The 13,019-nt window shown below is 32.2% G+C and overlaps 1 protein-coding gene across 4 annotated transcripts in view; it reads left to right on the top strand.

Annotated features, from left to right (window-relative positions):
• scn5lab (sodium channel, voltage gated, type V-like, alpha b) overlaps positions 1-13,019 on the top strand; it is a 251,401-nt gene that overhangs the window by 72,171 nt on the left and 166,211 nt on the right. For all 4 annotated transcript variants that reach the window (XM_087308804.1, XM_087308807.1, XM_087308803.1 and 1 more), the window contains 2 exon segments: positions 2,454-2,543; positions 8,522-8,650. In XM_087308804.1, the coding sequence (XP_087164930.1) occupies positions 2,454-2,543; positions 8,522-8,650 (219 nt within the window).

The raw sequence follows: 13,019 nt of genomic DNA on the forward strand, positions 1-13,019 counted from the left end.
CACAAGTAAAATTAGAAACAATCTGAAGGTAAAAGTTCATTTAAAGGCGATGTGCGCTGAAGCATTTGATGTTGGCTGAAGCTGTGGGCATAATTAGAGTGAATTACAATCATACACGGACACCTTTAAAGCACTAGAAGACCAAAATAAAACATTGTAGGTGTTCTTCATTAAAACACTGTACTTCCAGTCCCACGTTTCCTCAGCTCAGCTGTAATTTTCTGCGTCACACAGGAGAAAAAAGCAGCTGTCATTTACTGTTATGAGCTTTTAGACTTTAACAGCCCTGCGCTAATGAAACCCTGTCATGAACACGTCCGTCATTATGATATACTGTACTTACATGCGCTGGAGAAGTTTTCATCTCAACAATCTCTTACTCTTTATATGTTATATGTAAAACTGCTCATTAGGAAGCTTACAAAAGAGAAGTATACTTCAAGTTCATTCTATTAAGTGTACTTAAGTAATGTAGAAGTATACATGGAGTATTCTTAAATTATATTTCTGTCACTTATAGCATTTTTGTACTAGTTTACTTTGTACTAGTATAGTTCGTTTATTTGTACTAATATACTTTGTACTAGTATACTTCATATATTTATACTAGTACACATTGTACTAGTATACTTCATATAGTTGTACTAGTTTAATTCATGTATTTGTAATAGTATACTTTGCACTATACTACTTTGTAATAATATACTTCATATATTTGTACTAGTATCCTAGCACATTTTCTATTAGTATAGTTCATATATTTGTACTAGTATGCTTTGTACTAATATACTTTGTAAAAGTATACTTCATATATATTTGTACTAGTATACTAGCATACTCTGTACTAGTATACTTCATATAGGTGTACTAGTATACTTTGTAATCATATACTACACATGTTTGTACTAGTATACTAGCCTAATTGTTACTAGTATACTTTATATATTTAGACTAGTAAACTTTGTAATAGTATACTTCATATATTTATACTAGTATAGTTCACATATTTGTATTAGTACGCTTTGTACTAATACATTTTGTACTAGTATACTTCATATATTTATACTAGTGTACTTCACATATCTGTATTAGTATGCTTTGTACTAATACACTTTGTACTAGTATACTTCATGTATTTATACTAGTGTACTTCACATATCTGTATTAGTATGCTTTGTACTAATACACTTTGTACTAGTATACTTCATGTAGTTGTACTGGTTTAATTCATATATTTTTACTAGTATACTAGCAAACTTTGTACTTGTATACTTCACATATTTGTACTAATTTAATTCATGTATTGGTACTAGTATACTATGTAATCATATACTTCATATGTTTGAACTAATATACTAGCATAACTGTTACTAGTACACTTCATATATTCGTACTAGTACATTTTTGTGCCCGTATACTTCATATAGTTGTACTAGTTTAATTCATGTATTTGTAATAGTATACTTTGCACTATAATACTTTGTAATAATATACTTCATTTATTTGTACTAGTATGCTAGCACATTTTGTACTAGTATAGTTCAAATAATTATACTAGTATAGTTCATATATATAAACTAGTAAGTTTTGTACTAATATTCTTTGTAATAGTAAACTCCATAAAGTTGTACAAGTATACTTTGTCCTAGTACACTTTGTTCTGATATACTTTGTACTAGTATACTTCATATATTTGCACTAGTATACTTTATATAGTTGTACTGGTTTAATTCATGTATTTGTACTAGTATACTTTGTAATCATATACTTCATATGTTTGTACCAATATACTAGCATAATTGTTAATGGTATAATTAACATATTTGTACTAGTACACTTTGTAATAGTATACTTCATTTGTCAGAATTTTGTACTTGTATAGTTCATTTATTTTTACTAGTATACCAGTATACCATACTAGCACACTTTTTACTAGTATACTTCATATATTTATACTAGTATAGTTCACATATTTGTGCTAGTACGCTTTGTACTAATACACTTTGTACTAGTATACTTCATATAGTTGTACTAGTTTAATTCATATATTTTTACTAGTATACTAGCATACTTTGTACTAGTATAGTTCATATATTTATACTAGTATAGTTCACACATCTATCTATCTATCTATCTATCTATCTATCTATCTATCTATCTATCTATCTATCTATCTATCTATCTATCTATCTATCTATCTATCTATCTATCTATCTATCTATCTATCTATCTATCTATCTATCTATCGTTCATATTAGAGTATCTATTGTCGTATTGATCTCTCTATCTATTGCTTTCAATCAAAAAGTCATGAACTGCTGTGAGATAGCATTGGAATTACTGTGAAATATGTCTTGATCTGTGTATATTATATATTTGTGCTGATGCTTTGAGCTACCGATAGCATGTTATATTTGAACTGGCGTTGAATCATTTTTCTTAACTTGTTCTACTTTATTCAGTCTTTTCATTATGTGCACTATTCTGACCAACTGTTGCTTCATGGCCATGTCTGAACCGGCGCAGTGGGCCAAATACGTGGAGTGAGTATCATCTGCTCTAATTCTTCTCCCATATCTTTTGTCCTTCCTCCTGAAGCTGTTACTGCGTCCTAATTCACATACTTATACTACGTTCTAATAATGTGTACTTTTTTGTTAAGAAATAGTACATACTTTTGAGTGTGCATCAGAAGAGAAGACAAACTTCCTCATTAACGGATCATTCTGTTGCTTAGTTATGAGACCTGTCAATCATCTCAACACATCATCCACATTCTTTCATATTTAATAACCTACAATATTAGAGATTCAGCTGTGTGTTAATCTGATATGCATGCGTGTTTGGATAATTGTGCATTCAGAAGATAAAGTCCAAACATGTCTTTATTAAAGCTGGCTAGATGTTATTAGATAATAATAATTATTTAAACGTTATTACCAAAGCCTTTCCACTTGACGGTTGGACTTGTGTGTCCGCCATGTTTGTAGTTTGTTTACATTTTTTTCTCAGAATTTGTAGTTCTGATAGAATTCACACAACACTTCTAAGAGAAATAGTTGAGCATCCGGGAGCTTTTGGCACACTCTTTTAAACATACTACAGTTTAGGACACTAATTCTATTACCAATACTATCTAGGACAGATAGTATGCGAATTGGGATGCAGCATCTCTCTCAGTGTGTTTTACCTCTGACCTCTGAAATGTTTGTTCTGATGTAAAGCTTTGCCAGGTGTTTGTTGGCTTGTCAACCTCAATTAGCAAGTAAGTTAATGACCATGACTCTGCTAATTGCACCTTTGCCATGCGGAATGAAATCATGGTATGGATGTCATGAAGCGACATAAACTGTTAGAGCAGCAGAAACTTTCATTAAAGGGAATGTTATTATTCTTATTAATATTATTGCTAATTCATCACAGTTATAATGGTTAGGAATTCTTTAATCAGTTTGTTTTTATGAAAAGAACATGGGTTAAATCTGTCTATCTATCTATCTATCTATCTATCTATCTATCTATCTATCTATCTATCTATCTATCTATCTATCTATCTATCTATCTATCTATCTATCTATCTATCTATCTATCTATCTATCTATCTATCTATCTATCTATCTTACTGTCTGTCTGTCGGTCTGTTTGTCTGTGTCTCCATCCATCCATCCATCCATCCATCCATCCATCCATCCATCCATCCATCCATCCATCCATCCATCCATCCATCCATCATCTATCTATCCATCCATCCATCCATCCATCCATCCATCCATCCATCCATCCATCGATCTATCCATCCATCCATCCATCCATCCATCCATCCATCCATCCATCCATCCATCCATCCATCCATCCATCCATCCATCCATCCATCATCTATCTATCTATCTATCTATCTATCTATCTATCTATCTATCTATCTATCTATCTATCTATCTATCTATCTATCTATCTATCTATCTATCTATCATCTATCTATCTATCTATCTATCCATCCATCCATCCATCCATCCATCCATCCATCCTTCCATCCATCCATCCATCCATCCATCCATCCATCGATCTATCCATCCATCCATCCATCCATCATCTATCTATCTATCTATCTATCTATCTATCTATCTATCTATCTATCTATCTATCTATCTATCTATCTATCTATCTATCTATCTATCTATCTATCTATCCATCCATCCATCCATCCATCCATCCATCATCTATCCATCCATCCATCCATCCATCCATCCATCCATCCATCCATCCATCCATCCATCCATCCATCCATCCATCCATCCATCCATCCATCCATCTATCTATCTATCTATCTATCTATCTATCTGTCTATCTATCTATCTATCTATCTATCTATCTATCTATCTATCTATCTATCTATCTATCTTACTGTCTGTCTGTCTGTCTGTCTGTCTGTTTGTCTGTGTCTCCATCCATCCATCCATCATCTATCCATCCATCCATCTATCCATCCATCCATCTATCTATCTATCTATCTATCTATCTATCTATCTATCTATCTATCTATCTATCTATCTATCTATCTATCTATCTATCTATCTATCTATCTATCTATCTATCTATCTATCTATCTATCTATCTATCTATCTTACTGTCTGTCCATCGTTCTATCATTCTACCGTTCTATTGTTCTATTTATCTATAATTCTATCTATTATTCTATCGTTCTGTCTATTGTTCTTTAGTTTTGTTGTTCTGTCTTTGGCTTTCTATTGTTTTATCCCTCAGTCTCTATCGTTCAGTGTGTGTGTGTGTGTGTGTGTGTGTGTGTGTGTGTGTGTGCTCCAGTATCCCTGTGTTTCTGCTTGTGTGTAGTCGTGCTCATGTGCAGCTCTAGCGTTCTAATCATCGTGCGTTCTGTTCGTCTGTCAGTCCGTCTGTCCGTTTTGATCTGCTTTTGTCTGTCCATCATCTCCAGCTTCAGTCAGAGCCGCAGCACCCCAGCAGAAGCGGATTTATCCCATGTTTCCGCTGTTTTCTCAGATGATTGTGGCCTGCAGTGTAAGTAACTGAGGCTTTAGCACGCAGACCTTTAATGAAGACCGGCATCTGTGGACGTTCTGCACCGTTTGAGCTCACATATGAAGCCGATCTCCAAATCTCCATGTGCAGAGGTGTTGCAGCATGTACAGAAGCATGCACAAAGCAACACCTGGTTTTATTTTCTATTTGTTTCAAGCCAGTGAGATGTCGTACCTCTCACCACCCTTTAGAGCAAACCCCGAGATCTATTATACGAGATTTGTAGATTTATAGTTGAAGTCAGAATGATTAGCCCCCATATTTCTAAACATGGTCGTTTTAATAAGTAATTTCTAAAAACCAATTTCAAGATACTAGTATTCAGTTTCAAGGGCCATTTAAAGGCTTGGTTTTTTAGTTTAATTAGGGCAAAGTTAAGGTAATTAGGCAAGTCATTAGCCCCTTTCACACATACAGACCTTTCCGGAAAATTGCCGGCAATTTTCTGGAAAGGTTGTATGTGTGAACAGGTCCTTTTTGAAAATACCGGTAAATTCGTTCTGGCTATTTTCCGGAAAGAGAAGTTGTAACATTACCGGCAATTTGCCGGAATGCTGCGCTGTGTGAATGCAGAAGGAAGATTACCGTAATAAGCGCGTGCACGTCTAGAACGTACTGACGTAAGACGTCTGCTTTAGCCAATCACAACAGTCAGTCGCATTTACGTCCGCGCGGTTTATGAGAATAAAAGCCTTTGAATATTTTTCCAGACACATTTAGCTGCTAGAAGTTAGTCAGATCTCGTTTATATGTTCTTCTTAATGCCAACTGTGTAAATAATCATCGATGAGATACTTATGATAAGCCGTTGTTTGTTTACCTTCAAGCTTTGCGTGTGCCTGTGAAACAGCCTGTGAGCGGCAGCACACGCACATATTCACAATATTGATCATCCACATAGTTTGTAATTTAGTCAAATGTTTACAAATACAAGCGCAGTTGTTTAAAGCTCATTTGTGGTTAATGATGTCAGAATTTACTGGTATTTTGGAATGGATGTGTGAATGCTCTTTTCCGGAAAAATTCCGTAACGTCCTCGCCTGTGTGAACAGCGCTTTTTTAAAAAAAACCAGTAAAGTCTTTCCGGAAATTTTCCAGATATTTACCGGTATCACTGTGTGAAAGGGGCTATTGTATAACAGTGGTTTGTTCTGTAGACAATCCAAATATTTCTTAAGGCGGCTAATAATATTGACCTTAAAATAGGTTTTGAAAAATTAAAAACTGCTTTTATTCCAGCTGAAATAAACAAATAATAATAAAAATAATTTATAGGAAATACTGTGAAAAATTCCGTGCTCTGTTGAACATCGTTTGGGAAATATTTGAGAAAAAGTAAAAATCACAGGAGGGCGATTAATTTTAACTTCAACTGTATGCATTACACACAGTGGCCGCATGATGTGTCTGAAGACTTTTGCACACTTAAAATATTGATAATTTCTTTGCATTGTAATAATGTAGTGCATATTACAGTAATATATCTGCAGGGTGTAATATTATAAATAATTAATAATTATATTTTATTAAAATAATTTTTCATTTTTGACCCAGCATATGAATAAAATAATACATTATGCTTAATTAATTAATTCATTCATTCATTCATTCATTCATTCATTTATTTATTTATTTATTTATTTATTTATTTATTTTTTTATTTTTTATTTATTTATTATTCATAGGAACTAGGCCAGAGGAAAATGAATGAATTAATGTATTTATTCAGTTATTTATTCATATATTTGACCAAGTCAAAGTAAAATAAATAAAAGAATGGGTTTATTCATTCATTTATTTGTTTATTCATTTATTCATGAGGGCTGAGTCAAAAGAGAATGAATGAATTTATTTATTTATGTATTCATTCATTCATTTATTCATGAGAGCTGAATCAAAAGAGAATGAATGAATTTATTTATTTATGTATTCATTTATTCATGAGGGCTAAGTCAAAGGACAATGAATGATTTTATTTATTCATTTTTTATATTATTAATTTATTTATAGGGGCTAAGTCAAATGGATGAATGAATTTATTTATTTATTCAGTTTTTTTATTTATTTATTCATTAATTTATTCATTCATGAGGGCTAAGTCAAAGGAGAATGAATAAATTCATTTATTCATTTATTTATAGGGGCTAAGTTAAAGGAGAATGAATGAATGAATTCATTTGTTCATTTATTTATTTATTCATTTATTCATAGGGACAAAGTGAAATTTTTGTTCAAATTTTTGTTCATAGCGAACAAGTCAAAGAAAAATGCATTTATTTATTTATTTATTTATTTATTTATTTATTTATTTATTTATTTATTTATTTATTTATTTATTTATTTATTTATTTATTTATTTATTTATTTATTTATTCATAAAGAGTAAGTCAAAAGAAAATGAATTTATTTATTTAATTATTAATTTAATTGTTTATTTATTTATTAGTTCATATATTCACCAGGACTGAGTCAATGGAGAGTGAATGAAATTATTTATTTAATAATCATAGGGACTACGTCAAAGGAAAATGCATTCATTCAATTATTTATTTATTCATTCATTCATTTATTCATCGGCACTGAGTCAGTAGAAAGTGAATTCATTTATCTATGCATTCATTTATTCATATGGATTAAGTCAAAGGAAAATTAATTAATTAATGTATTTATTTCTTAAAGAAATAAATCAATCAATAATATTGATTTATTAAATTAAAAACATTAAAGATTTGTTAAGTTAATCGATTCAATTATTTATTTTTTTATGCCATTAATTTATTCTTTTAAAGTACAATATTTATAAGTATGTCTAAATGCATTTTGTGGCCACTGTATGTTTGTAGAAGCATGTGCAGAGCTCATGAACAGGTCCAGACGGGATTCAAATTAAAATTCTAAGTTGCTTAAATGAAACTGAAAATTCGAACTTCAAAGCAGTGCATGCATCAAAATTAGTTTAGAACTCTTTTCAAATCTTCCTGGAATTCCGTAACTTCCTGTGTGGGCCTGTTTGGTGGGAGAACAGAAGTAAAGGCAACACAATGAAGCCGATTGCACCAGTCCAAGATGTGATGAGAGGTACGATTACAAACACCCAAAGCAGATTTACACAGATACACTGAACTGAGTGAAACTAAATATAAATTTATAGACGGAGAGAGAGAGAGAGAGAGAGAGAGAGAAAAAGAGCAATGCGAATGCTGCATCTGTCATCCACTGCTGGAGGCTGGACGGTCAACATGGATTTTAATGCTCATCCTGGTCTTGATGAGCTGTAGTTCATCAAGCGCGAGTGTTTGTCTTGTCATCATGTCACAAAAAAACTAAACACATCTGCTTCTGCACTGTGAATGTGCTTCTCATCTCTGTGTGCGCTCGTGATCTGTGTGTTTGGGATATTTCTCTGATTCCTGATTGTCTGAATGTTTGTTCGTCCCTCCGTTCTCTCTCTCACTTTAATGCACAGGTACACTTTCACTGGCATTTACACGTTCGAGTCGTTGATAAAGATCCTGGCGCGGGGTTTCTGCATCGGGCCCTTCACATTTCTGAGGGACCCCTGGAACTGGCTGGATTTCAGTGTGATTCTCATGGCGTAAGTACATATTATTAATGTGAATTCAACCCTTCACACTGTGTCCTAAAAACAAGCAACATGCAGTTTGCCTGTATACACCAAATGTGAGATAACAGAAACTTTTAAAGGGGACCTATTATGCAGAAATCACTTTATAAGGGGTTTGAACGCAGCCTCTAATGGACAAAGTTAATTAATTTTATTTTTATAATGATATAAAGAGTCTGCAAAAACACTTTGATTGAGATTCTCACTTTGTATGTATCATTATAGGTGGAAAGCCCCGCCCACTAGTGCCCATCTCTCCCTCATTAGCATAAACAGCAGCCCTGAGTGAGAAGCAGCCGTCTGTCCATTAGCTATTAGAGTGTTTGAGCTGCTGAAGATAATGTCAGCGTAGACTAAGATGATTATAGATGTGGAGTTTTAGATGAACAGCGACAGGAGCCACATAGACTGACAGAAGCCTGAAGCACACACTCACACTGAAGCACACATGCACACCTGATCAGCACTGATAACACACACACTACTAATTTACATCTCTTACAATACTGACACATAAGCATTTTTTGCTCCACCCTCTTTTAAATCTAATTTGCATTTAAAGCAACAGTCACCAAAACGCCATGGCTGTTTCTCAATACCAAGTACTTGCGTTCTTGGAAGTTTAGATTTGCCAAGTTCAGACTTGGAACAACGAACTCCCGAGGACGCGAGGACACAAGTCGGGTATTTCTTCATATAGAATGGCAGTTTACTTTATAACGTCACTTAACTCACCACAGATTCATCGGTTTCACTGTACATTCAAAATAAAATGATTTAATTATATAAAGCACGGCCTTATAATTAATATTATAGTAATATTATAAACCTAATTTTTGTTTTAAGAAATGAAAACTTAAATCAATGTAAATGTAAAGTGAAATGTATTATTATACACAGACACGTGTCTTTTATAATCAGATTTAATAAACTACAATCGACATTATACAAGTATAAAGACGTACACAATAAGAAATAAAGATAGCGTTAAGCAATTTGGTAAACGAAGACAAACCTCGTACAACACAGTAACATATTTAAAGACAATTATTAAAGGTAACAAAATTACACTGACAAAATAATACACCTGAGAGCAAATAATAGATTTATTAGACCAAAAACTGTATGTTAGATATACACAAGATGCATTAAACATCATGTTTTAACTACAATGGAGAGATGAGATCCAGCGGTACATCCGTGATGGACTGGCCGAAGTAAAGCTGCTCTCGGCGGAGGAGGTGATGACATCAGAGACACATTTTACATCTTGTAAAAAGAGGCATAATCGGTCCCCTTTAAATACCAGCCACCGCACTCCCAATGAAATGGCACGGTTTAGTACAAAGTCTGACTTTCAAACCATCTGCTAGTTATTTTATTTTCTAGATCTGAGGTGAACTATCTGCTGCTGCTTTCAGTATTATGGCAATACATGTCATGTCAAATGGTGTTCAAACGCATGTCAACACTGAATGGAGCACATAATCAGCAGCTGAGGTGATCATTGTGGTTGTAGTTTATGCTGCTGTTCAGCTGTGATGTGACATCAGAAACTGTTTAAATAAAAACGATTGCACATCTTTATCATGGATGGTTTAGACCAGGAATGCCCAAACCTTTTTTTTTTTAATGAAGAACTAAACTTGATTGAGGGTGGTGGGCCAGAGGTAAATATACCAAACTGTAAAGTTGATTGAAAATGTAATTTCCTAATTTAAAATGATAATGTATTATATAATTTATTAATGCTATAATTTATTACATTTAAATTACTTGTACTAACAGTATTATGAACATTTTTGCATATTTTATAATGATCATCTTACAATAAAAACACCAACAATCCCATCTATAACACTAAAAAATACACTTTGACTTGATCCGCTTGCTGATCGCTTCTGCAATGTCTGCTCTCTGTATTTACAGTTTTTCTCAGTGACTTTGGTTCATTTCTCACAACACTATTTACATTAGCACAACAGTTCATGTATTTCTCAAAACAGTTAGTACAAACTGCAAAAGTTAGTTGATAACCTGCAAAAGCGCGTCACTTGCTCAAAATAGAGAGCTCGTTCCTCAAAAGCAAGTATTGATGTCAATGAAAGTGTCAGTGTCAGTGTGAACAAGATAGTCAAATGGCTTTGTCATGATTTCATTATGACAGTTTACTCTACATTTTTCCCAATGCAAAGAAGTCAGATTGTGGTGACACTTCCTGAAAATGCTCAAGACAGCAGTGTATACTATTTGCACAGCCATTTGAAAACTACAGTAAAGTTGGACATAAGTGCATCTAGTGAGGTATCTGACTACAAGACACTGAATATGTGTGTTTCACATACACTTCCTTTGGGTAGAGCTGTGCACAACTGTAATTGCAGTACATATCGGAACTGAACCTACAACACACACAGCTCTGTAAATCATTAATGAAATTGTCCAATTTCGAAAACATTTTCAGAAAAAAAAGATTTAAATGTTTTTAAAAATTTGCTAGACAGATTTTGACAACTAGTTCAACATGTATGTATGTAATGACTCAAGTAATGAAATGAGGGCTATTATTTGTATATGGAAAGACTATTCAGCATTTACAAGTTTAGCTCATTTTGACTGACATGACATAAGCAGATGATAATGTTATAAACAGCAGAGAGTTGTATGAAAGCAGTTGATGCATGTCCAAAAGCATTTGCATTGTGTTGGAAGGAATGAGAAACTGCTACTATGATGTGCACAAATGACTAACTGTTTTGAGAAATGCATGAACTGTTGTGAGAAATGCACCAAAGCCTCTGAGAAAAACTAATATATTATATATATTATTATAAACCATTATATAATGTATTATATAATTTAATTAATATTATAATTTATTACATTTAAAATACTTTAATTGTATTATTTTTATATGTTTTTGCACATTTTATAATGAACATCTTACAATAACAAATATCAGCAATCCCATTTATAACACTAAAAATACACTTTGCCTTGATCCGCTTGCTGATTTCTTCTGCAATGTCTGCTCTCTGTATTTATTTATTTATTTATTTATTTATTTATTTATTTATTTATTTATTTATTTATTTATTTATTTATTTATTCATTCATTCATTTATTTATTTATTTAATTTAATTTAATTTAATTTAATTTAATTTAATTTAATTTTATTTAATTTAGTTTTGTTTTGTTTTGTTTTGTTTTGTTTTGTTTTGTTTAATTTAATTTTATTTTATTTTATTTTATTTTATTTTATTTATTTTATTTTATTTTATTTTATTTTATTTTATTTTATTTCATTTTATTTTATTTTATTTTATTTTATTTTATTTTATTTCATCTATTCACAACATTTAATTAAAACATTTAATTTCAGCTGTTTTTGCAGCTCAACAGTTAAAAAACAAAAGTTATGCTAAATTATAAAAAGACAATCTCTGTTAAAGGCATTCCCCCCAAATTCCCCATCATCTCTCCCTCTCTTCTCAGATGGGATGGAGGGCCAAATCAAAGGTTACTGTGGACCAACTTTGTCCCACGGGCCCTAGTTTGGGGATGTCTGGTTTAGACAAAACTTCTTTTACATGAAAATAAAACCTTTTATTACAGGTCGCTGCGTCATGTCACATGTAGTCAAATCAAATCAAATCAAATCAAATTATTACATGGCTTTATACTTGATTCTGATTGGCCAATAATGGCATTCTGAAGTGTGTTATTCTCAGATCACAACTGATTATGCTAATAATATCCAGGTACTACCAATCATCTTGACGTTTAGTGAATATGTATTATTCATATATGTACAGTGCTCAGCATCATTAAGTACAGCTCATTTTGAAAATCAATATTTTTCTCAGTTTCTCAGTGAATATAGGCAATGTGATGTGGTGAAATTCAGTCAGCAAACATATTTAGAAATTAAAAGATAATACAATTAAATTCAAGCAAAATATAGCAAAAATAATTTACAACCTGCAAAATTTCAACAAAATGTTTCCATTTTTAAATATTTTTCATATTAATAAACATATTAAATTTAAACATATTAATTTGGCTGTACTAGTGTTTGGAGTGTTATCATCAGTTATTTTGTTGTTAGATCAGCTCTAGATTTGGCTTCAGCACTGAATAATCTAATGTATATGCACAATATAATATTGTAGAGCTTCCTATTCAAACTATGAATTTAAAAGAGAGATTTGTGAGGGAGGGGTGTACTTATTTATTCTGAGCACTGTACCTTGCTTATCTGTCACTCTGCTGTTTTTTGTCTATTTGGTACAAACTTGTGGTATAATATTAATAATAATGATAATAACAGATGATAGT

The sequence above is a fragment of the Danio rerio genome, chromosome 24 (genome assembly GCF_052040795.2).
Source record: "Danio rerio strain M-AB ecotype USA chromosome 24, GRCz13ab, whole genome shotgun sequence".
Taxonomy (NCBI): Eukaryota; Metazoa; Chordata; class Actinopteri; order Cypriniformes; family Danionidae; genus Danio; species Danio rerio.